Here is a 27,408-nt window from a genome sequence, read left to right as displayed (position 1 = left end):
AAACAGTCTACATGGGACTACCCACAGAAAACCATCTTTGGGAAATGGGGTAAGGGTTTTCAAGGAACTCTCTCCCAATTTTTTTTTCTTATTTAAGAAAGGTTATGAAGACAGTTTAACATGGTTATTTCAATTACATATCAGCAAAAACTTGATTTCAATATTTTAGCTCACTGATCAACCTCACAAGAGAAGTTTTTGTGTGGCTTGATAATTTGTTTCATAGTGAGACAGGAGAGCAAACAGCAAAATGTGACCTTCTTGAACACTGTCTTGTACCAGGAGGGACCTTTGAAGGTTGCAGTTGCAGGTTTTTTACATTTCCTGCATAGTGACGCAAGGGCATTGGTTTAATTGTCAGGTTTTCATTGTGGGACCCACTTCCACATTTAGCCCTAAATGTCCTCAAATTCTAGAAACATCCCTGCATACACTTGACCTACTGTATATGGGGCTGCTGCGACTGGCCTCTGGCCTCCTGTCAATTTGTCTATTGGCTGACAATGTATAGTGCATGTTCAGTTCATATAGACAAATAAATCATTTATTAATTAATCTACACACCACCCACTGTTTTTACCACTTTTATTATTATTGCTTGTACGCCAGAAAAGATAATTCAAAGCTGAAATGAAAACAGAATATATGTTTTTCTTGCAACAGTTTATTTCTAACAAATACATTTATATACAGTAAGTAGTGGGAGAAGAAGAGGGGCGGTTTAATAAATCTGAGTATTTTTCAAAAAGTAGAAATCTTTTCCAAGCGTAGATCACGACATTAAAATTTTGGTTTTGTCTAGCCGTCACGAAAAAAAAAAAAAAGTGTTATAAAATGGTGTACGACCACCTTTATGAATAAAAGGTTTAATTTAATGGTTTACATATGTTTTGTTTTGTTTTATTTAGTCTTTAATGTGCAAAACATATAAAATAAAGATAAACTAAGTCATACATAGGTCACAGGACATTTCTGCAGAATTTATACAAACATTTCAATGTGCTGCGGGCTGATGAGAATTTTGAGTTGTAAATACTGAGCTTTGTGTCAGCTTTACTCTGAGTGAGTTAATAACATGGCAGTGTTTGTGTGCATGGCTGAGGTTACGCAGTTTGTCTGCTGGTGTCAGCCATGTTTGATATTTGCTGCAGGTGGTGTGAGCGGCGGTCAGTCGTCGTTGTTGCAGTCTGTACACAGAATCTGGTCGCGGTCGGGGAAGAAGCCGGAGCCCACCAGCGACACAGAGCAGCGCGAACACTTAAAGCACGGCTGGTGCCACTGCCGGTCCTCAAAGGAAACGTACTTCCCATCTCCAAACCCTGTGAGACACAAATAACAACACACGATGAGCAACTAATGAAGGAATGTTTTACGAGGAGTGGAAAATTTAATAACAGCCTTGCAGCACTGCGGAAACAACATAAATGTAATCGAGATAAAATCAGCAGTTGGCAGAAACAATAAGAAAGAGCTGCCAGTTCTGTCAACGTGCCGTGTTCTAGTTTGCAGCTGTGGTCAAAAACATCTCATTAAAATTCTCATTTAACTCTGGTATGTTAAGTTTCTTTGCCAAAAGTAGAGGAAGGTGAGATAAAGATGGTAATGGACCTGTTGGACTTGTCAGACTGTGGTTTGTTTTCAGGACGTCTGTCTACACACAGCGTCTTCAAAGCCTCTTTAGAGCTTTATAGTAAGTTACAGCTCATTATTTAGATGTCCGGTTCTTAAAATTACTGTTTCCGTTCACTCTCTCAAACACTTTGATTCAAGTGATGAGCTGAAACTTTGTGGCGCTGGACGAATGGTGACAAGCAGCAGTAGTTGTGTGAAAAACAGGAACAGGTTAGAAGGTGCAGCAACATTTTAGGCACAAATCCAAATGACCTCTCCAAAGTGTACAAAGTCAATCACAAAGAAGGCCCAGCCCATTTTTGCTGACCCTGTCACCCTTTGTTCAGTGTGTTCAGGTTGCTTCCATCTGGCTGCAGATATAATCTGCCAAGATGTTGGACCAATAGTTTTAAAACCTCATCAGTCCCTGCTGCTTGTGGTCTGCTGAATAAGATTATGGGATTCCTTGTTTGTATGTTTCTTCCGTGTGAATTTTTTCTGTGCTGATTGTGTGATATCTGTACTGCTGCTGGCTGTGCAACAAATTGCCCCTTGAGAATAATAAAGATGACCTTAACCTTAGCCTCGCTGGTCTTGTAGCATTGTTTTTGGCTGCATCATGCAGCTGTTTTCAAAGATAAAGCTCTAAAAACTCATTATACACTTCCTGCTCATCGCCAAACAGCAGACAGATGCAGTTAGAGACTAGCTGATGAACATAGTGGATTATTTCGCAGCTAAAAAGGCAGATATATTCCCCAGGAGTTGGTAGAGGCAAAAACAGAGCTAAAAGAGAATTAATATTGTATTAGTGGACATAAAATAACTTCAAATAAATGAGAAAGTTACTCTGTAAAAATACATACACATACAGCGAGCAGCAGCAGTGACCCACCGTCAGACACAGGCACATTTGAGGACGGAAACAGAGGGCTTGGTGGGGACAGAGCACCTGCCGCAGCAAGTGAACACACAGACTTAACCAGTGGACTTCACTAGAAGCTGACTGGCTGTTGAAACAGGTTACCAGCCTTATGTTCTAAAACCAGCCACCAGCAATTTGACCAGCTGAGTTGCAGGTGACACTATCAGCCACCTTGAGTCAAGCTCAGACCGGCCAGTCCACATTGCTGCAACTTTTCTCTAAAACGGTTTTGCCTCGTCACAAATCATTGGTCCGAACTGGGCTTAACACACATGAAGTGGTGGCGCGCACGAAATGCTTCAAAATTACGTTCTGGCAACGCGAAAACAGTGCCAACAGAAAGTCTATTATGAACAGTCGCAGGTCTTTTTGGTTTTGGGGAAAGAAAAACACTGGGTAAGATTTCAAGAACGAAAAAATAAAATTATGGGCTTCGCATAATGAGTAGGCTACCTATGTAAAGTACTTAAAGTAGTTAGCTAAAATCAGTAAAATCACATAACTATGCTGACTTTTGGTTTCATACAAGACACAAACAACAGTCTCCTGCTTGAAAGTCCATGTTTGTTTGACCCGTCCACCAACCCCCCCGCCTGTCCTACGCAAACCTTTTTTGTTTGTTATACTTAATTTGTGTGTCCACCGTGACAAAATATTGTCATTGACTTTGCTTTGGAATTGTTTACGTGTTGTCAGCACATAATTTTAACACATTTCGTGCCCACACCTATGTAATATGTGCCAAGAGTCCATTTCACATATTTCTATGAGACGGGCTGCTACAGTAGATCGTAGTCTTTACTGTGAGTGGCAGGGTCCACCATTTACAAGTGTGATTCAAAGGGCCTTCATACACATGAAGGATTCACAGGAAACTTAGCATGTAATGCAGCATTACTGTTACTGTAATATCTCATTAATATAAGCCTCACTGTTTACTGTTCACTCTTCAAACAAAGTATTAAACTATATTGAGTTACTGCTAATTACTGAACATTTTTGACTGCTGCTAGTTCACAATAAAAGCTGGAAAAACACAACACTGTGTGGCTTTTATTGTGACAAACAATATGGACAATAGGAAGAAACTACAAAACACAAAAAGAGGATATACTGCCTACACCTGTTTGATGAAGATAATTGTTCTGACATTTTATTAATAGCAGATCATCAACATATACAGGTACCACGGGGAGAAAATGGGAGATGATACAAAACAGGGATATTGTGCCACTAACTGCTGAGTTAACCAACAGACAACAACAGCTCTGTGGTCCTGTGCTCTGTACTGACCTGTGATGGCCGTGTTGCATCCAGCACACTTTTTGGCATACAGGCTGCTGAAACACTTGACACAGTATGGACTCTCCCCCTGTGAGGTGAAGGGTTGGCCAGCCAGCGGAGCTTTGCAGCCTGTGCAGAGAAAACACTCTTTGTGCCACACCTCGTCCTTGTAGGTCACCCCTCCTTTAGTCAGAGCCTGCAGCACACAAACACAAACTGTATCAGGAAAATGGGTTTAAATTTAAGATACTTTTTTTTACCTGGTTGCAAATTGGTACAAAGTTGGCTTTTTCCTTTGGGTTTCCACTGATAAAATTTGAATTTAAGATTTTTATGTACCCATCTCTGCTCATGCTTACAACTCAGTTCTTGGTGTACATTTCATCGTATGTTTATTCTACAATCTGCTAAATTCTCTTAACTACATACTTCACACATACTTAATGTTAGGTTACATGGGTTAGGTTTAGAAAAAGAAACATGGTGTGACAAACACGGGACACAAACACCAGTCTCCTGGGGGAAAGTCCTGTGTTTTGTTTTGACCAATCCACCACCTCAACCTTTATGGAGACTGTTGCTCTTTATATTTCCTCCTTTACTCCCGTCAGCGCACTTGTCACAATTTCGTGGGTTGTATACAGATACTAGTGCATTACTTTTCACAGGTACGCGTATAAACAGTGCATGAAAACAGCCTACAACGTTAGCTCTGTCAGCACTGTTGCAATTATTAGCACTGTTAGCACCATTAGCTGTTAGCCATCAGCTCTACCTCTATGTTGGGAACCATGTACAGAGGATCTGAATCAGACTCTAAAATCATAGATATGCTCTGAAAGTCATATACAGCTCCTTAACTACTTGTTAATTTAGTGCTGAAATTTTTTGTCGATTGACATAATTGAATAAACATTTAGAAGCAAAAACACCAAACAGTCTCTGGTTCTAAATTGAATATCTTTGGGTTTTGGGTTGATGTTTGGATAAACAACACATTTGACAGCGTCACCTTGGTTCTGGGAAACTGTGATAATTGATTGTAAAAGTTCTGGACAGATTAATTGAGATCCCAGTTCACCTTTTTGCAGTGGCTGCACTGGGGAGCAACCCTGCCCTCATAGCACGGCACACAGTAGTAGCTGTTGTTGTCCGGGATGAAGGCCTCAGCGCCGATCGGCTTCTCACAGCTGTGACAGAGAAAACAGTCCTCGTGCCACGTGGAGCCGCTGTACTCCAACAGCCTTGACCCTGAGATGGAAAAAAGAGTGGGAGCAGATGAGTATGGAAACTGAGATGATTGTTTGTTGATATCCTCCCTGACATTTGCAAATCCTTATGTCATCGGGGACATTCCTTTGATCTCTGCCCTACTGTGCTGTAACTACACACTGGAATGAAATCTGATAGCGTTCACACAACAAACACCAGAAGTGATGATTCAATGAGATGACTAAACCCGTTTTAACACCTGTGCTGTACAATTACTTCAGCTTATCTTACATCAAAACAATGTGACACTCTGTAACAAAGCACAGCATCCTAACCCTGCTTTTTATTTATTTTTACAGTTTTTATCATTTCACAAAAGGCTGTTTGTCCACTCCCAGAAGAAACACACGCTCCACTGCAAAGAAAAGTCAGGAGTCATGCATCTGAGTTCCTTTAATCACCGGCCTTGTTTTATGACTTTTGGGACCTGAACTGCAGCCCAAAGGCATGACAGTGTTTTGAACTCGGCTGCACTGTTACGAAAATGGAGCAGCAGCTCTTAAAGGCATTCCAGGCTGAGCAGAAACTTAAGAAAATGACTGCTCAGTTCAGAAAAGATCTGGTGAGTTATGATATCCCACAGTACCCACAGGCCTGGATAATTCTCAGTCATCCGACACCACTGCTGCACTCGTGTCGTCACAGCGGCCCCAAGCTGAAAAAGCCCGAGATATTTTCAGCCGAGCAAGGAAACAATCATCCTGTCACATCTAAGCTGTCACACCCCGGATAACAAAAACTCATTAGCCTCTTTATCCCTGCACAGACAGGGTGTGAACTTTCTGACTGTTCAAGTGATTGCTCAAGGATCTGTCCCCGAGGAGGTTTGTGAACTCTGTGCTGGAGGGAAAATAAGTTAGCCGGTCTTTAGTGCTGCTGTACCTGGCATGACCGTCTTGTCGCAGGACACACATTTGGAGGAGAACTCGTTGCAGTAGCAGTCGCTGCACACCAGCCCGTCCTCCTGGCTAGTGAAGGGCTCGTCTGCCAGAGAGCGGTCGCAGCGGAAACAGCGAAAACAGTGCGCGTGGTAATATCTGTTCTCGTAGAAAAGCTCCTGGAGGAAGAGGAGAGTCAAACTGAGCAACTAGTAAAACCAGTCAGTCACACTTCTTCCAGTCATTGTTTGGCAAATTAATACATCAGGTAAGAGACATGCAATAATAAAATTAAATTGATTTGTGAATGGAAGGAAGCCAAGGAGGTGTAGTGAAGTGTGAAAAGGAATCTCAAATTTAAGCAAGTGTATTCAAACACACCTGGCAGACGAGATGAAACAAACAAGAATAACAAGCACAGATAAACAAGAAACAAACAATCTGAGACAACTGTGTTGTTTGGGTCATTGAGATGTTATTAAAATGGAATCTCAAAGACAGGTGTTGGAATTTGATGGTTTTTATAGTCTATTTAAAGATATTCTTTCCAGGAAAGCGAAAACCATGTTTGTCCCTCCTTTCTTTGCAAAAAAGTTCTGCTCACAGAAGCACTGCCCAAATGAAAACGCAAAACACAGTTGATGTGTCGTCATATATGACTCTAAAGCCATGTGAAGAAGAAGAAGATGTTGGCCAATCAGAATGAAAAAAAAAAAAAACCCCTACATGGAGCAAAGACCTCCGTTACACATTCTGAAACCTCTGTTCCTCGATATAGTGGAAGAGTAACTGTGCATTTATGTGTTAACCTGTAAAAAGTCCTGTTAGCAAGGCTAGAGGCAACACTATTTTGGCCATGTCCACCAGTTCACAAAATGTTGCCTCATTGACAATATCTCACTAAGGAGATAAATGCACACCCTGAGGTCACGAGCCAAAAACTTTTTCCCTCTATACACATCAAAACTTAAGCAGAGTTTCTAAAAATCTTCATCATGAAAGGAATTTACAAAAGGTCTGCAGAATGCGAGTGGAAGAAAGCGCTACCTTTTTAAATATACCCCTGCACATGTCGACAAGGCCTCACTCTCATTTGCTGTATTTTTCTCTGAGCTGTGTCCATGTTTTTGTACCTTCCTCTTAGATCCGTGCTTCTCATGGTCTGTCATCTGGTTGCTACCATAAAGTCCTGACCTCAACTGAGTGCTGTACCCAGGAACGTCCCAGGAAGTGATTTTTTTTCTGTGGAAAATCCTGCTTAACATATCCTCAAAGCTGCTGCGGAGAAAAGCTTTAAAAATATTTAAAGGGAATTAATAGAACTTTTGGAAGAAAAAACACCACAATTTCCTCCCATAAGTAGTAAATGCATCTCTGCTTGAATAAATATACTCAAAGGTTTTACTGTTACAGCATTCGTTGGTCTCTTGGTGCTGCTCATGGTGGCTAACACTATTAACTGTAGTTTATTTTTCCACACACACAGTCCTGCTGCTGTAAATACTCACTGAATGTGTGTTAATGTGCACCTGAAAATAGTCCCCAACCCCCCAAAAATGCACTATTTACAGCTGTTTGAGTGACGCTTGCTTAAAACAACAGCACCCAGATGTTCAAGGATAACCCTGAGCTTTTTTTAAATATGAAAGTATTTATTTGTGTCTTCAGCAGGAACCAATAGACTTTAGTTGAGAGTTTCAAACATTATAGGGAAGTCATATTACGAGATGGACTACTGTTGTTGTTTGTTTAGATCTTCTTATACCAGCAAACGCCAGCGTTATCCTTCGAAAGTGAATAATATGGAAACTCAAACGTTTCATCCCAAACTGTAGGTTAATAAAAACACTTCATATGTTTTTGTTCCTCACAGGGAGGTTCTCTATTTGATGGCTCCCATCTGCTTGAAGGTCATGGTCAACCACAGGACTCAGTTCCCTGTATTTTGGATGCTTGCCGACAAAGTTTCCTCCTCTCCACGACACCCTGCTGTCCTCCAAAGAGAATAGGAGTTCACAGAGGAGTTGAGCATGAGACAAAAAAATCAGAATAACCCACTTTGTGCTTCTAACAGCTGCTTGTGTTCCAGTTCATGTGCAGTTCATGAAGCTCTGTGATAAATGGCCCACATTGAATGGGTGGGTGAAAAACTTATTTTGGAGGCGTGGAGTTTCACAGTAAAAGAAACAACTGAAGCGGAGGGAGCGAAGGAGAAGGATGAAGGATGAATGTTGTTATGTCTTGTGCAGAGGAGGGGCGGCCAAAGCAAGCAGGAGCGTAATTTACTGCCAGTCCCTCACAGGGAGTCCATAATTCATGGGACACTGATGGCCTCATGACATCTGTGGGTGTTTCCTACAGGAAACTTTTCTTAATTTTCACAAACTTAGGCTTTTAGGAAACTTAAAGGGGATTAGAGAAAATCTGGTGTTCTTGGAAAGAGCGATATGTTTTCCAGGAATGCTGGCTGGTTTAAATGTAGTTCGATAATTGATGATGTGAACAGTGGTGGAGGAAGTACCCTGATCTTTCAGTAAAAGTAACAATACTACAATGTAAAAATACTCTACTACAAGTAAAAGTCCTGAATTCAAAGTCTTACTTAAACTTTGCTGATTTTCAACCAGCTCTGTATCTGCGGAAATTAACTTAACTTCCTTCCATCCAACCAGCGCCAAGATCTTTGAGCTGGCTCTAGTGCTGTTGCTGAAATACAGATCGTCCTTTGCATTATTGTATGCCCGCCACCACAGACATGAAGAGTGTAGAATCGAGAGAGACCTGCCCCTCTATCTCTCTCTTTCTTAAACTTAGAACAAACTCAGATTGAACAGTGAAACTGGGCAGTGATAATCAAATATAAACCAAGATTCTGTTACTGCGTTGCCTCAAATGTCTTCAGAAACATATTTTAGTGCACTGTTTGGCTGTAATACGAGATTTTGTGAACAGGAAATGGGCGTCATACTGTTTCCTGTATTGTAAAAATGGGAACCAAAAAAAAAAAAAAAAAAAAGAGATCAAACAGTAAAACTAGGCAGTGATAATCAAATATAAACCAAGATTTTGTTACTGCATTGCCTAATTTTCACCTAAAATCTCTTCAGAAACATATTTCAGTGCACTGTTTGGCTGTAATACAAGATCATTTGTTACCAGCCGGCCACCAAATTGTTTTTGGACGAGCCAAAACCAACTCGCATTAGGTCATTACGATCCCCGGCTCCTCCAGTCCGCATGTCGAAGTATCCTCGGCAACATATCAAACCCAAAACTGCTCCCAAAGGCTGTGCCACGGGTGTGTGAGTGTGTGTGAATGGTTAACAGAGTAGCAGGCGGCACCTTGTATAGTAGCCTCGGCCACCAGTGTATGAATGTGTGTGTGTGAGAATGGGTGAATGCATCTCTGGAGTGTAAAAGAGCTTTGAGTGAGCAGAAGACTAGAAAGGCGCTATGCCAATGCTAATCCATTTACCATTTAAGTCCACCAGCAGGAGCAGTTATTGGTCCATTGCATTCTGGTAGTTGTAAGTTTTCTACCTCTTAAGGGAAAAGCGAACGCTACAGTTGCTTTCCTCCGTTTTCTCTGGTCATGTAGCAGCAGTTTCAAAAGTATTTGCGTCTTTCTACTGCATAGACAGCCCAGTTTTATAAAAAGACTGACTGAGATTTAATGAAATGCCGACTATGCTCTGATTTCAGCTCAGGATTTACTGCTTTTTTTCTATTTTTAGAAGTTTCATACACCAAATGACTACTAAATTAATTTGTAAAATTTGGTCAGATTAATCAAAAAAGACAAAAATTGTTAGTTGCAACTTCATCTTATAAAATTTTCTCATATTTTGTATTTAAATCTTAATCTGTAACCACATCTTTCAAATAAATGTAGTGGCATAAAAAGTACAATATTTCCCTCTGTGGTGTAGTGAAGTAGAGTAGTAGTAGTGACTCTAGTAAATGCATACTACAAATGGAGCTCACCTTTGCATTATGGCTGATGATTTCTTTACATTCCTGGCAGGTGTTGGCGTACAGGCGGTCGTAGCAGGGGATGCAGTGAGGCTTTTCCTCCACCTGGATGTATTTGCGTCCACACAGGGACTCGTTGCAGTTTTTGCAGTCCAACTGGTCACTCATGATGTTTTTCTTCTGGCTGAAAGAATTCACAGGCACAGTTTAGCATTTGCTATCAGCAAGAAGACAACGCAGGAAGGAGGAGGAGGAGGAGGAGGAGGAGTGAGATTAGTAAGACAGAGAGTGAAAGCAGAAAGACGGGAGGCAGACAGTTTTTGGATATACAGCTGGAAATAAAGACCAAGAGGAGAGACAAAAATGGGAGTAAAAACATGCATTTTAGAGTGCTGTAGAGAGCTTTTTTTAAGATACTCAAGGATGCTTTGTATGACAGATGACTAAAACACACTAAAGGCACAGGTTAGTACAAGATAAGAAGTCAAACATTAGAACATAACTTGTAAAATGGTGAGTTGTGAGTCTTGAACAGACAGTTTCAGATGTACTGAAGTTAATCCCTGACTTTGGAAGAAGTACCATAGAGAATGATATTGCAGCGGTCTGGATGTGATAAAAGAACAATGGCTTGGTCGGTGGCCCTCGGCCTCAGATACCTACGCACCAAGACATCCCTTAGCGGCAGTTTAGGATGCTCAACAACACTACATCAATTTATGCTCATTACACGCATTGTGCCTTTTCAAAATAAACTTTGCTTTTTACAGGAAATGTACAGATTCCACTTGTTACATGCAAACAGTCCCTTTTCAAACTCAAAAAATGCTTTTTTTGGTTCACTTCCTCAGGTTTAGGCAACAAAAGTTTGTGGTTAGGTTTGGAAAAAAACAAGGTTTGACTTGAATAAATTTGGTTGTTACAAATGTAATTTAACATCAAGTGACATATGTCACCAGCGTAGTATGCTTCACATACCAGTACACTATATTGTTATTAAAATAATTCAACTGACTTTTGGTTTCACACGAGACACAAACAGCGGTCTGCCAGGTGAAAGTCCAGAGTGTGTCTGACCTGCCCACCCTATTCAGACTTTTCTGCTCTTTATACTATGGTAGTTGCTCGAAGCATCAAAAAATGCACAGTGTGTCTCATAGATGGAGATCATTGATCAAAGTTTCAGGGACGGGCAGAGTTACGCTATATGCTTAAAGTGAAACAGGCTGTTTTGGGGCTGTTAATGAGATTTGCATGGCATTTGAAACAGAGGTTGCTGTTAAAATCAAAATCAGAATCAGAAATACTTTATTGATCCCCGAGATGTAATTATGATTCATCACAGTTGCTTCGATGTAAAGAGTAGAGAATTATAAGAAGTAAGAATAAGAGTATGAAATAAAAGTATGTAAATATAAAGCAATAAAATAAAATAGAAATGAAATGTGCACCATTCCATAGTGTTTAACACTAGTACTTAAGAAAATAAAAATCAAAATATTAAAAATAAAATATATATCGTCACAGTGCTGAGGCTGTAAGTGTGAAAATTTAACTACAATATATACATCAGCAGAATAAAACAACAATAGGATAAGGTTAAACATAAGAAATATGTACAGTTATGTGCACTGTACATTCAAGAGGTGAAAAATATTGCACAGTTGAATAATTGCACTGAATATTGCAGCAGTTGAGTTATTGCACCCAAAAGATAGTTATGAATCAAATGAAAATGGAGGGAGTTGGCTCCGGTGATGATCATATCAGATTGACCACAGTTTAGTTTGAGAAAGTTGGCTTGCATCCACGATGCGATGCAAATGGGCAGGGTTGAGAAAAGTTGCAGTGATGAGTGTATTTAGTGGGGCCATTTAGTGGAGTATTTAGCTGTGACATCATGAATGTAGCAGTGGAAGTGGAGACCATGAAGACAGGTGATGATTAACAAAGGGGATGATGTACAGAATAAACAGGAAAGGACCAAGCATTGAACCCTGGGGGACGCCTCGGGACACAGACATAGTGGTGGAGGAGTTGTATATTTGGACGTTTGTTTAATATTTTCATACTTGCATCTTTTTCATATTTTATATTTGGACTCTTTCCTGCTTTGAACTGCAACTGCTGCACAACATTTTCCTGTGGTGTGAATAAAGTTCTATCTTGTCTTACGGTGAGGCTGATGATGTCAAAAGCAGCAGTGTGGTTGAGGAGGATGAAAATACAGAGATGACCAGGTTGTTGGTGACTCTGAAAAAGTGGTGAATTATACTGCAGTTAAACATTGTTCAAAATGTTCCACTCCAGAAAGCACAGAAACGGCTGAACGAACACTTTAAGTGAGAGTTGATTTATTGTGAATCAGTAATGAAATAACAGCTTCTCCTGTTTCCTCATTACTCACTAATAAGTGAACGCTAAAAAAGTCTGGCTCCCCCTCCACCTCATTCTTGTATGAAACTCCCTGCGGCGGTTTGGCATTGAGAAAGAACGACTAAACAATATTAATTGTTGGGAGCTGAACTATAACAGCATTCTCTGTTTCAAAGGCTTTCTTGAAGGCTTTGTCATCTTTGTTTGGCCTGCGTTTAAAAGGAAAATACGACTTGTTTAGTCCTTTTGTCCACAACTTTCTCTCAAATGCAGAGCTTTCTCTTGTTATCAGGGACAAAATAAACATGTAATGCCATTAAGATGTTTTATTGCTGCAACTTAAGGCTTAGGATGGATTTTATCTGACTAAAAAAATCATTAGGGCTTCTCCCAAAAGTCATCTTTACTTTTTTTACCCTAAACACTCCATATGGGGCACTGAATCTTATTAAAACTGTAACATTTTGTGTCAGAGAACAAATGGTTTGTCCTGATGGAACAGATTCTTAACTACAAACAGAATCCCAGGACACTTATAATTTCAGCAGTGTCACTGTCAAAAGCACATTTTGTCCAACTTTTAACTTGACTGTGTGTTCTACTAAAAGTGTTCATTATGGAGTGTTATATGTTTTCCCTTGCCTGGGAACATGACCACAGACTGTAAAAAGAATTGAAAGTAGCTACTGTCACGTCACCCATTGGTTTTTGGACACTGGGCATTGGACATTTCGTCCATCGCCATCTTGGTTTTTTAGACCGTATTTGGACATGAGGCTGGAGCTGTGGAGGAGCGAGGGGTGGATCTGACTTCATTTTTCAGCCCTGCCGCTTGTAATGACACTAAAGAAGCTGGGGAAATGGGGTTGAACTCTGAAAATGAACTCAAAGCATGTCTTTCATCATATTGACCCCGCCTGTTCTCATCCCCAGATTGCCAAAAACTGACACTTTGTCACGTGCCTCAGCGTGTGACACAGATGCCAAAGTCACACTTTACCATTTCTATAAGATGTACCGGTCTTTCAACTAATTTTGATGTAATCCCATCCATGGAAATATTTGACGCTCAGAGCAACTAATGTGGTATAAAGAGCTAGTCTTTGTAGGATGGGAGGTGTGGTGGTGGATGAGCCAAACAAACACCAGGAGACCACTGTTCGTCCCACCTGAAACCAAAACTCAGCACTGTTTGAACAAGTCTTTCAGTTCAGTGATGTATATATGGCACATTAAGAACTTATTCTAGCTTTATTCTAACCGGACCACTACGGTTTGACAATTTAAACCACGTGTTCCAATGAGTTTCACCCAGGAGACAGATGTGCATCACATTAGACATTTTGGCATCTATATCACATGCAAAGGTTCTGAGAAATCTTTAGTATTTAATGCCCTGGGATGAGAATGTATTGATTGACCTTAAGATGCTGAGTTTTTCACTAATCAATGGCCCAACAAGAAAGTAGCATCTAAAATGTATAGTGGAGCATTAAAGTTATTATGATGATTAATCCCTTTTTGATGGATATGCTTTGATACAGGATGTTCTGGTCTGTCAGGAGTATAATTGAAAGCCACAGGCTAACAAGCTAGAACAAAGAAACACTACTGACACAACTAATGAGATTGTGTTTGAAATTAACTGGAATAATTGAAAACAGTGGTGTCCAACATAACCAATACTCAGCAGGCACGGTTTTATCGTAGTTTTTAGGCCAAAAGATGTCAATGTTTCTAGCTTAGTTACGTTTGTAAAGTTTATATAACTGATATTCTAAAGCATTTCAGCAACTGTATTTCAATGTGAGATTGAGCTCTGCTTCACGCTGAAATATCGTCATTGTAATGCTGTTCAAAAAATACTATGTAACCTAGACTTCCTAAAAACTGTCACTTTTCAACCAAGTTTTAACCTGGACAACTTATGGTAAAATGAGCCGACTTGTTAGAAGCTGTCAATTGACAGAGACTCCAGGCACCACTTTAACTCGGGAAGTAACCTACTGTTTCTTCCTTTCTTCATTTAAATAAATGAGTTGACTGAGAGCTGGTGGAGCAGAGGAAGGACAGGTGGAAATACAGCTGGGCACACTGACAATAAAATCATCCCACCATTATGACTGAACACAGTGAGGCATTAGCAGGCTATGTGACCCCGTGTTCTGCAGCAGCAAAGGGAAATGAGCGTGGAAATGAAGTGTGGGAGGTTAAAAAACGCGCCTGTGGAACAGTCAAGACGGAGTACGCATGGCTCAGGGAGATATATACAATGTGGATGAAGATTATAGATTAGCTCTGTAGAGTTTGGATATAAGTTCATGTTCAGGATCACAACATCTGGCACATTTACAAAGGCAAGACATTTAAATATTCCACTTGGAAACAGTAGTTGTTTATAATTTTTTTCTCGCCTATTTTGGTCACAGAGTGGCTGTGACATGTTTTTATAATGTCAGAAAAGAGGAGGTGGGTTCAACAAAGTGCAGCTGAGAAACTGTGCAGCTTTGAAATCTCCCTGAGGGATCAAGGAATGAGCTGAGACCCCCCTCTTCTTCCTCTTAAGAGGTGGAAGACGTCACCGGCTTGGTCTAAACGGTGAAAGGACCCAGAGCTCGGTGCAAACTAATGAAGGCCACTTGTTTTCCCAGAAACATAATTTTTGCGGTTGCGTCGCTCATGATGAACCTTTCCCGCTACGCACATTTACAGGTACTGCGCTTCATGCTTGGTAACCTCCAAGTATTTGCATCTGGTCTGCTAAAGGAATCATCGTGAAAGTGCAGTTTACATTCCTGGTGTCTGACTGCTATCAAACATTTGGTTTCTAATAACCAATGATGCAGCAATTTCAGATAAACATAAAAAAGATAAACACAGTCTGCTCTCGGTCATGTCCTGAAGCCAGAAACTCCCTCTCCTCCACAGACTTTTTCTCCCACTGCCATGTTAGCATAACAGTGAGGACATCCTCATGCATCCCTCCCTACAGATAACAACACAGCTTCCTCTGTCAGGGCATCAGGCTGGGTCAACACGACGAGGAGGACAACCAAACTGAGAGAAAACATCACATCCTATGTCTGTTTTCTGTCAGATTGCTGTCTGGATGGGGAACTCAGCCCCACTTCCCTCCTAAAATGTCTAAAGAGGTTCGGGTTTCTATTCTCGTCGTGTCTATGATGAATGCAGTGATAGAACAATGGTTTTCCTTCCGGACATAGTCTTCCCAGTTTTTGAGCTTTATGTTTTTCTTCCTGAGCCACAACATCTGTGAACACATTCTGTGGTCTCCAGCTGTTGTCTGTCATCAAATTCTCCCTTAGGCGTCCAATCGGGAATTCTTGCAGGACAAAACAGCATCTAATTAAAATCCATCATTGTTGAAAACAACATTTTATGGTTCCTATAGGACAGTCCAATTACATTTTACAGCAGTGGTGGAAGAAGAATTCAGATCCTTTACTTAAGCAGCTGCTGGAAATGTGGCCTTTTCTTAAAACTGGGCTGTCTACGCAGTAGAAAGATGCAAACACGATAAAAATTTGTGCTACATGACCACAGAAAACAAAAAAGAAGGGCTATGGCATTTGCTTTGACTCTGGAGGGAGAAAACCTACAACTACCAGAATGCACTATGCTGGACCACTAAAGACTCCCGCTGGTAGGTGACGTTACTGTATGTTCAAACCAGAAGCTTCCAGAGGCAAAGTCTCTCACGGACGCCCAAGAAGCACGACTGTCAAAAATATTTGTGGCAGCTTTGGTCGCTCTAGTCGCTCATCACGTGAATCATTGAACGTTCGATGGTGCTTGTCAATTTCAAGGAGCCGCAAAGCGGACTACTGGCTTGAAAGCAGCGTAGTTGCTGCTTGCTGTTGTCCAGTCAAAAAGCTCATAGTTGGCCAACAGAAAGTTATGTTTGGTCAATGAAAACAGAAAACGTATGTCAGCCCACTCAAAACAAGCAAGGAAGACTTGCATGCTACGTCGCAACATTAGCCTGCAATTCTCTCCTCTATTACTAACATTACACACTTCAAAACTCACCAGACCAACCAACTACCTCTGCGACGCGGTCCCAAGTCTCATTCTTTTTATTTTGGTCTCTGTAACCCACCAGCGACACATTATAAAGGACTGAGTGGGCGCGAACGAAAGTAATAAACTTCTTGATATCCATTGTCGGAACAAGTGTGCTGTAGGAACCGAAGATGGCTTGTTCTCTGGGACACGCTTCATCGAAGCACGTCAGCATTCCGATTGGCTGTCGCTGAACCGCATCAGAGCTCTCAACTCCCCTCCAGACCGCTCCGGTCGCTTTGGTTGCCCAAGACATGCGGCTGATGACCAGGTCACCCAAGTCGCCAGGCTCTCATTGAAAATAAATGGCTTCCACCGTTTTGGAAGTTCTGGTTGCTGTTGGTTTGAACGTACAGTAATGCAAGCTTCTTCTTTTTTTCTTTTTTTTTTTTAAAGGAAACAATATGGCGGCCAGCTGGTAACAAATGATCCTGAGTTATGGTTAAATTGTAAGCTAAAATATGTTTCTGAAAATATTTTTGGCGAGAAATCAGCAATGAAGTCACAGAATCTTGGTTCATATTTGATCAGCAGTGCTTAGTTTTACTGTCTGATCTGAGTTTGGTCTGAGTTTGAGCGCAAGAGAGGGTTGACCCTCCTTGTGTCCACGGCAGCAGACACACAAAAATGCCTAAGTTGAATCTGTAGTTCGAGCAACAGCCCGAGAGCCAACGAAAATCAGTGAGGTAATTTTCTGAATGTTTAATCATAGCTCATTTTGTGAAAATGACCCAGTCACCAAGAAAATGTCAGCATTGTTCATTTATGCAAACTACAGATATTTTACATTTACATTTTTACATACATCGATAGTGGCCCAAAGAGCATTTGTTTCTTACCGAGACATAGCTGCATTTCCTGCCGGGATTATTCGACCAAAAGGGGTATTTTAAATTGAAACTTTTCTTGTTCTAACCATAACCAAGTGGCTTCTGTGCCTAATCCTAACCACGTTAACCACAGCATTGTTGAAAAAGTTTCAAGTTTTTTGGGTTGCCAACGTCTCACTTTAAGGTCACAACTAACTGCAAAGAAACGCCTGTTAAGTATCTGTTCATCTTCACACCATCCAGACTGTCTGACATTAATATGAGCAGTCTGACTCACATGCAGTCAGTGTTTAGGAGGCGTTCACTCTACAGGTGTCTCTTGGATCGCACCCAAGAATACTTGTTGCCCCTGTTCTCCTCCTCCTCCTCCTCACCACGAGACGTTAAAGCAAACAGTCATCCATCCTGTCTGAGTACTCTCTGGTAGCACGGCTGCTGAAACTATTTAAACCCACAATTCACCTTGATGAGTGGGACATGTTGAATACTTCTGCTGACACACCGTCTGTCCCGGTGAGAGATTTACAGGAGTCACTTGGCTCTGAGCGCTTTGTAGTGGCAGCCAAATGGCAACTGTCTCCCAGGATCAGGCTTCTGCCTCACGTCCCTTCATGGCTCACTGCTGTTATTTCACTCCTCAACAACCTGGACAGTTTCTAACGACCGGAGCCAGAAGCTCTCTGCTGCTGCTGCTGCTCCTGGGTGTTAGTGTTTATTTTCCCCCCTTGGAGGAATTTAGACTTCATGTCTGAGGTTTACAAACCAGATTATTCCATGATGAAAACCGCCGTCACATGTAATAAAATCCAGTGGAACAAAATATGTAGGTAAGTGTTAAATCTGTCAGAGCCAAAAAATACTAATTCATGCATTATAAAACAGCCTCAGTGCATTTTTTTGGGGGGGTTCACTTCAAATCACTGATATCTTCTTTAATGTAACACCTGCATGTAACACACTAAAAGATTTTGCAAAAACTGGGGATCTTGCAGGGTCACTATTTGCAAGACTTAACTAGATTCCCTTTGATATTATTTCTCATTCTGTTCCTGGTGGAAAATATGACACCAAACTCCCTTTGAAAATGATGACATACTGACAATTCTTAATGTGTCTGCAAAAACACATAACTCTGAGACACAACATAAAAGACATTATTCATCATCAGCTTCTTTAAACTCTTGTCTTGGTTTTTGCTCTGATATGTGATGTCAGCCGTGACCTTATATAGACAGGTGTGTGTGCCTTTCCAAATCATGTCCAATCAGCTGAACTGAACACAGGTTGCCTCTCATCAGGCTGTAGAAACATCTCAAAGGTGATCAGAAATGGGAAACACCTGAGCTGAATTTCAAGTGTCATGGCAGAGTCTGAATACTTGTATAATGTGATGTTTCTGTTTCATCACTATAAGGTACTGAGAGTAGACTTACTTTGAGTTTAATGCTGTTTAGCGAATGTTAACACTGTCATTGTGAGCATGTTAGCATGCAGGTGCAGGTTAAAGGACTACTGGGTCTAATATTGCACTCATGCCACATGTTGGCGGAACGGGAAGAGTAACTAAAAACTGTTATTTCCAGCTTGGGAGCTTTCATGCATTATTCCAAGATAGTTACCCACACTGCTAACATTGATGTCACATCATTTAAAATAACCAGAATTAGCTACTTTAAATACCTGTGGTTCATTAACAAGTAAAATCAGATACAAAATATATAAAGCTTAAAAATTAACTAAATTGATTGTATTAGTGTTAATTTAAGTTTTATTTAGATGTAACTGCAAGTGTTGTTTTTGCCAATGGTTTGCTTAAACCTCTGTAGTTTTTCATTTACACTATTTAATAGCAGATATAGCAGATACCTTGAAACTCTGTGGTGAAAGTTTGGTTAAGTTTAAGTACAAAATGCACTTGGTTATGGCCAGAAAAGTCATTTCAACGCCACTGAGACGCAGTGATGTTTGGTGGATCAGACGCTGCTGGAAAACGCTGTGAGATAACCACTCTTGCTGTTTACTGGTCTTAAACAGTGGTCTGCAACTTGACAGGTGTTCCGACTCCTGATGACAAAGTCAGCTTATTTATTACATGACTTTAGAAATGTTGTCACACAAAACATGTCCACGGTTTGCAGACATGTACAATGCAAACATTTTTTCTGGCGAGTGGGCTGCATTGTCACAAATGTCAGAAAAAGGCCCACCATTCGGAGGCTTTGACGTTTTTCTGATTGGGCTGCTTGTCAACAGTAAGTGCAGCCTAGCGTGACTGTAGACTTTATTTTTCTAGTGCTTTACAATCACTTCTTTCTCTTTTACTGTGACGCTTGTAAAAAAAAGAAAACCGCAAACTATGTGCGTGCATTCACTTAAAACAGGAAAGCGTGTAAAGTTGGCTTTTAATTACCACCCCGCTTTCACTGTTTATTCCCCTTGAAATGGATTAGGGTAGTTTTACAGCCTCTGAAGCTCCGAACAGTCCTCATACTGTGCGATTTGGTTGGTTGCATAACCTGGATTCGGGGAGGTGAATGAGAATATTGACAGCGGCACAATACTGTGTAGAAAATGCCAACAACAGAGGAGCCCTGCAGCAGTGAAGGGAAAGTGACACCGTCGGTTCTAAACTGTTATAGAAAAAAAGAAAGACAAGGCTGATCTCCTGTGGCTGTCAGATGACTGCGTTCCCTTTCATCCCAGTACAAAGACGCTCAATGTGGTGCGGCTTCCTGCAGATCACAAGGCTAATTTCAGCTGCACACGCACAAATCAACACGGACAAACATTGTGCACTTTGTTGTTGCTGATTAAAGATCTCATCAGGATGAACCGCTGCTTCTTGCTGTTTTAAACAATGACGACATTCTGGGATACTGAGTTGGCAGCATTATTTTGGTTACTTGAACATGAAAAAATCGCTGCAGATTCTTAAGTGAAATCCTTATAAGGTCAAATTAGAGTCAAAGACGCAACTGTGTTGTTTGACAGTGAGGATGTGCTTCAGTTTATATGAGGTCATGAGGAAGATCTGTTTCCTCGCTCTAAATTCCACTAAACGTAACATCAAACAACAAATAAACTGTCACATTAAGTGTGTGTGTCTGACCTTGTTTGGCAAAACTTCCCACAGATCACATGGTGTATTTCAGCTGCACACAAATCAACATGAACACACAAACTGCACTTTGTTGTCTCTGATGAAAGTTCTCAACATCAATTGCACTGAGGTTATCATGACATACATGGTTGGCAGATCTGCTAAATTGTTCTAGATATTTGTATGTGAAAAATAGCAAAACCTCCTCAGAAGGTCAGCCAACTTTCAGCTTCACTTACTTTAACTTAATGTTAGCTTGTCATAGAAATCTCTTCAGTCTCTCAAACCATAATATGATCAATATCACTGCATATTAATGACACATCACCTGCTACACTCAAGGCTATAACACAAGGGAATAAAGCACCTTTACAGACAGTCTGGTTTGTTTTATGAGTCTCCAGCTGGCTCTTTGTTTATCCAGTGAAACAATGTGGTCTGCAGCTGCTGTTTCACCTCTGCTGCCGACTAATGAACTGACAAACAGATCTCAGTCAGACCAGTAAACAAGTCACCACCATGCAAAGCACACAGTAACAACAGTTACCACCTAACTGTTCCTTAGGACAGGGGTCGCAAGATGATTACTGAGGTACAAAAGGACTTTTGGACCTTTTCACAGAATTCTTTTTAAATACTGTTTAGTTTTATCGAAATGCTTTATTTTATGGCTCTATAATGTCCTTGGAAAGAAATATGTATTTTTGATACAAATTCAGGCCACATTAGGTTTTTCTCTGACTAAAAAACACCATCTGAAGTCACAGAAACATTCATTCATTATTCTTTTTTTATTGGACATAACTTTCTTCATTTAACAAAAACATTAAAAAGAAATCATAGAGTTTACGTCCACTTGCAGATTTGGTTACTAGCCACTGAACTTTCATCTCAAACTCTATCCACAGAGGAAGACTGTGAGATGTGACTAAAAGCTAGGTGAAAAGGCTAGAAAGGTCAGGAGGAAACTTTCATGCTCAATTTGTTCTTAATGTTTGAATTGTGTGCAAAGTGATCTCATCGCTACTCGTCATTTTGACGTTTGGGGAGAAGCCCTTGCATTATTATTATTATGACCCCAGGGACATCCTTCGGCATTGTATCTTGACGCAGACAGGGTCGGTGGTAAGTCATATGAGTCGACTCATGTAAATAATAAGAGTCAGCATTTAGGTTTAGGCAGGAGAATAACAACTTGCCTAGTGTTAGGGAAAGACTCACGTGACAAAATAACTCAGCGTTTTAGTTTCACACGGGACACAAACACCAGACTCCTGGGTCAAAGTCCTGTGATTGTTGGACCTGCCCACCATAAGCAGACTTTTACATTCTTTATGAACATGGATGGAGTTGATTGAAAGCCCAATGCATCTCATACGGACGCTAAAGGGTGTATGTCCGGGACACTGCCCTAACAGTTAAACCAGGCTATTGCATTTTTGGTTGACCTATCGTGGAAATGTACCAAATGAATACTGTTCCGATTTCCCCGATAATTCCAACATATCCTCAAAAATGGTTCAATGATATCCTACGAATTAGCGCCTCTTGCCTGACGTTATGTACTTAATCTAGAGTTATAAAGGGCCGGTTTAGGAAAAGAAACATGGTGACATACCTAAAATTAACTCAAAGTTCACATCGGTCTCTTGGAGGAAAGTCCCATGTTTTGTGACCCATCCACCACCCCAACCTGCCTCTTTAAACGCCGCTTTCTTCCTAACTCCCATAGCTCGATCACAGCCTTCCCAAATATGTGACTAATGCACTAATTACTGTCTCTTGATTACGTACGATATGTTTCATAGGAAAACCTACAAATAGTGGATGAGAACAACCGGATAATTCGTACTGAATTACATTGTCTTTTCTTGAAAATTTCTGAAAAATGATTCAATAATAGGGGGTGACAAGGGGTGTAGAGTAAACATTATTTGGGGTTACAACCAAAAACATTTTGGGAATCACTGCCCAAATCGACATATAGCAGTAACTGAACAAAACTCTGCAGCTGTAGCAGCTCTGTGAGGCTGTACTTTGAGCTAAATGCTAATGTCACTGTGCTAACATGCTCATTATGACAATGCTAACATACTGATGTAGCCTGCTAACATTTGCTAATTAGCACTAAACACAAAGTACAGCTGGGGCTGGTGGGAATCTTGGTCATAACCCACAATATTAAAGTCATTTTGACCTGATGGTGGTGCTAGAAGGAGAGTCCAGGATCATTAAGAGTCATCCTCTGGGGAACATGAATGTCTATCCAAAATTTCATATCAATACATCCAATAGTTGTTGAGATATTTCAGTCTGGACCAAAGTGGTGGACCGACTAATAGACTGATCCACAGTGGAGCACCAGTGCAGCTAAAAATACATGTGAAATGTCTAAATGTTTCTGTGAATGACGAGGGCAAAAATAAAAGCAGAAAGACAGATTATTAGAAAGATTATAATCAAGTGCGGTCATGAAGTCTCGTAAATGAAGTACCTTTAGTGAAGTTACTTTTGGCAGCATAGTTGTTGCACTTGGATTAAACTTGCAGGCGAACACTGACCGATACAAATAAACAGCCGATCTTGAAATACCGACAGCTATTCTCCAAAACAAACACACAAGTAAACATATTTTCCCATCAGCTGCCAGCTGGCATCTGACAGGTCAAGTCCTGGGTGTTAACAGTGACGAATGTTTGTTTTCTGAGAGACTGGGCCTGACATCTCTGCTCCATGTTTGCTGCTGGATTTATTTGACTTCAGAGAGGCGGAGAGCTGGTTTCAAACTCAATCGATGGACGAGTCATTGTTATTAGAACAACATCAAAATCAAACTTTTACAGTCTGCAGAAAATACAGATGATCTTCAGGATGATGTGAAGATTAGAAACTATATTTGCAGAAATACAGTTATTCTCTTTTTGCCAAGAGTTAGGTGAGAGGATTGATACGACTTTCATATCTTAACTGTAAAAATTAAGCTCTAGCCAGCAGCCGCTTAGCTTAGCATAAAGGCTAAAGCTCTCTAATTAACACATTATATCTTGTTTGAGTAAGTGAAGCAAAAACATTAACGTAAAAAAGACATTTTTTGGTTTTACACCACAAGTTGTTGTTTTTACATTTATATTTGAGTACAAATTAAAAATGCAAGATGAAACATTTTAAGTAGTAAGTTTCGGTGTCTTTTATTACGTGTGCAGAAAGCCAGACATAAACATTAAGAGCAAACCTGCTAACGCTGCAAATAAAGACACAATGCAAAGTCAAAAACATGCAAAATCTGAAAACAAATGCAACAGAAAAACGCGACAAATCCAGTCAACAAAGGAGGAGGAGTGCTAAGTGAAACAGCTTGATTTATGACACAAGAGAGAGAGACCAGACAAGCGAGTGTGTGAAAAGAAAGGTGAAGTAAAGAGGCCACATAAAAAGGTATGTATTCTATTTTTACATTTTGCCTTAGTCTCTTATAATATTATAAAAGAGTGACATATTTATAGAGCTCCCCCTAGAGGCCTGGAGAACTTTAACTGTGTTAACTGGATATACAGCGTTTTTCTGTTGCATTTGTTTTTGGGGGTTGTATGTTTGTATCTTTTCTGTATTTTCAGCTTGTTTGCTGTTGATCTATTTGTTTCGGCTTTCTGCAGCATGTTTCCATTGCCGTATTTGTTTCAGAAATTCATATGTGTTTGTGAACTGGCATCGTTTCAGAAGCTGCAGCACATTTCTTCTAAAGGAAATGTTTTGGGCCATTATAGCTACTGTAATTTTAAGACTCTGACTATACATTTCCATTTGCTCTCAGTCTTTATGTTAAGCAAAGCTAATAATCTCCTAAAGCTCCAGCTTCATTCTTAATGCAGTATTTCTTGAAAATATTCCCAGCTACAAAAATGGCCAATCACACAGACCTCTAATACTGTAAAATTATTTTTTACACATTAGTTCTTGATTCAAAAACCAAGATATAACGTGTTAATTACTAATGTTTAGAGGTGCTGCATATGGACAGAACCAGGCTAGCTGTTTCTCCCTGTTTCCAGTCTTTAAGCTTAGCTAAGCTAACCGACTGCTTGCCGTGGCGTCACACTGAGCATACAGACATGAGAGTGGTGTCTATCCTCACATCCCACTCCCGGCAAGACAGCAATTCCCAAAATGTCAAACTACTCATGTGACACTCTTCCCAGGCTGCAGCAGAAATGGGAAATGGAAAAGACAGTGATGTGTGTGAGACTGACTCACGATGAGAATCTCTGTCTGATTTTTATGACCCGGTCACTTTGACAATCCCAAACATTATCTCCATTCGACTGTTTCATTTTGCGTCTGGCTCCTCTCCAGTGATTGTACACAGACATAACCTTCGCCCAACGCAAGAATCTCAGAGGAATGTGACTGTGGTCAAAACGTGGCAAAATCTTGTGGTTGAGAAGAAGAAGAAGAAGGAAAAAAAGGCAAACAAGAAAAGTGTTTTTTTTCTTCCGTCCTCTGTTTTCTAAAAAAAGACAAAAGTCAGGAATTCCTTTCTGTGAGAAACAAAAAAACACGTAAACACATTCACATGCAACCAGAGCTGCATTGTTTCAATGAATGTATTAATTTCACCCAAATGGATTGGAGCATGATGGGGATAGTGCGGTGATGGAAACTATGAGCGGTGCTGGAGGAGGTGGAGGGGTGGTGCTGGGGGATGGGGTGGGGGGTGGGGGGTTTGCTCAGCCTCCAGAAGAAAAGTTGTAATCTGAGGGAGACATGACATCACTCTAACTCAACAAGACTGAATCGTTTGTTAACATAACTCCACATGAAGAAAAAAAAAAAAAATTCAAGATACGAAGCCTGATTTTGTGCAGCCGAGCCAATTCAACAAACATTAAAGCAAAGGGATTGTTTCCTCAAAGCTCTCCTTGTTCTCCTTCTCATAAATCCTACTTGAAAAACGGGGGCCGCAGCACTTATTCACAGTATCAGTTACTCACTTTGTTCAGGCCCCCAACCCCCAATAACATCCACTGTTTCCTCGCTCTAAAGAAAGAACATCCTCTCTGGTCCAACCTGGATGTGAGGGGTCAAATATTTGGCCTGAAAATATGCACTTTCTACTAAGCCTTTATTGATATTAAAGCATTTACTGTATTGTATTGTATTTTGGGTTGCCATGTTGCAGAGGTTGGACCAAGTCCTTGTTTTGTAAGTCACAAGTAAGTCTCAAGCCCAAAGTCTTAAAGTTTTCTTAGAGTTTCAAATCCTAAACAAGTCTTTAGTAAATGTAATGCCATTTTAACATCACAGTAATAATACATTAAATGTACAAAAATGATGAATATTTTTTAAAAAAAATGTATTTAATTGTTAAAACAAGTGAAGGTAATCAAAAAAGGAGTGCAGAAATTGCACTTTTGTAGCGTATAGCACTATCAAACAGTACCACAACAGAATGAATCTGTTTCTGCCTGTGTTGTCGTATTTATCTCATATCATATTGGAAAAATGTCCACAACCTTCTCTTCACAATTTGGCTTGGGAAGTCAAAAGTCTCATGTCCAAGTGAAGTCACAAATCATCGGTGTTAAAGGTCCAGTGTGTGGGATTTAGGGGGTGATACTGGCAGAAATGGAAGATAACATAATACCGTATAATCACCTGACAATAAGATTCATTGTGTTTTTGTTACCTTCAAATGAGCTGTTTATTTCTACAGAGTGGGTCCTTGTCCACGGAGATGGCCATGTTGCCCCGCCATGTTTCTACAGTAGCCCAGAATGGACAAACCAAACACTGGCTCCAGACTGTGGCAGCCATTTGTGTTTGCACGTCAGCCACCATAGTTAGCAGAGAAACACAGCTTTCTTTTTTGATGTGATACTGCTTTATTCAGTGGTTTTGCTGGTTCAAATAAAAGAGATCTCCGCGGAGAATTCAGCTCTCTGTAAAAAAACCCTGAACAATGACCACTGAAGGAATCCTAACCTGGAGAAGTTCCAGTGGTTTGCAATCTGCAATCCTAAAGTCCAAGTTGGGTTGCAAGTCTTTTTTGTTATTTTGTCAAGTCCAGTCTGATTTTTGACCCCAGTCTGACTCAAGTCGAAGTCATGTGACTGGAGTCTACACCTCTGCCAGGTTGTGACAAACCCCCATTAGTGGCAGGTGATTATCATGTAAATTTGGTAATGCAGATATTGGTAATATTAATAAAAGTTTAACATTCTCAGTTTCTAATATGTGATCAGTTATACATGTGAGTAACACGTTAATGAATGGATTTCAGTCCAAATTCTCTGCAGCTTAAATAAATGGTCAAATGGTTGAGGAAGTCAAGGGGAGTTTGACAACCTGGCAACCCAAATGTTCTTATTAATGCCATTTAGTAGGTAAATGTCTTATTGCTCATTAAGAAAGCCATTGTTTACACCCTTTGATAAGGAGTTCTAATTAGAGAGGGTTGATGTCAAAGCTTTTCTGTGTTAAACTAATTTAAAACGTGAATAAAGAAGTTTCAAAATGTGTTTCATGCTTCACTGATGCATCCAGTGAAGACAGGTGAGGTTAGGATTTGCGCACGGCTCAACGGGGAGCACACATAAACGCTTCAGGAGATTAAACGGCCTTAAACTCACCACAACACACTTTAAATTCAATTACCCTCTACTTGTTGGCATCAGAAAGCTGTCAGTATGATCTACAGATCGTCTGAATGTACACGTACCTGTGTTTGCGCAGCGGCAGCCTGTGGAGATGCGCGCAGGAGTCTGTGCAGGATCTGGTGCAGTGTGTCCGCTCGGCTCGTGCTGCTCTGCTGTGTTAAATGACAGATCATTAAATCCTCCGTGAAACTCCTGCGAGCTGCAGACTGACGGGTTTCCACTGACTGGAGCATCTGGTGCGTAAAAACTAAACTATTCCCTCAAACACCGCCCATTTCTCCTCCGTCTGTCTCTCCACTCCCTCCGTCCGTCTGTCTGTCTGTCACCTTGTGGGGAGTTCAAGTTGAAAGTAGGTAGACTCACTGTGTTTTTTGGATGTAATTGAATATTTTAAACACATAGTAGACTTTAGGTTTCCAGCTGC

General features: G+C 40.5%; 1 protein-coding gene across 1 annotated transcript; it reads right to left on the bottom strand.

The window, feature by feature from the left end:
• Positions 1 to 571: 571 nt before the first annotated feature.
• Positions 572 to 27,207, bottom strand: LOC117263203 (four and a half LIM domains protein 3). The gene is made up of 6 exons (XM_033636398.2): positions 27,047 to 27,207; positions 9,955 to 10,126; positions 5,975 to 6,149; positions 4,902 to 5,071; positions 3,830 to 4,016; positions 572 to 1,319 (listed from the first exon to the last, which is right to left on the bottom strand). The coding sequence occupies exons 2-6, from the start codon at positions 10,108 to 10,110 to the stop codon at positions 1,168 to 1,170; spliced, it is 840 nt and encodes a 279-aa protein (XP_033492289.1). The 5' UTR covers positions 10,111 to 10,126; positions 27,047 to 27,207; the 3' UTR covers positions 572 to 1,167.
• Positions 27,208 to 27,408: the final 201 nt, after the last annotated feature.

Source organism: Epinephelus lanceolatus, chromosome 16, assembly GCF_041903045.1.
Source record: "Epinephelus lanceolatus isolate andai-2023 chromosome 16, ASM4190304v1, whole genome shotgun sequence".
Taxonomy (NCBI): Eukaryota; Metazoa; Chordata; class Actinopteri; order Perciformes; family Serranidae; genus Epinephelus; species Epinephelus lanceolatus.
The sequence above is the reverse complement of the archived record's forward strand: the minus strand, read 5'-3'. Positions and strand labels throughout refer to the sequence as shown.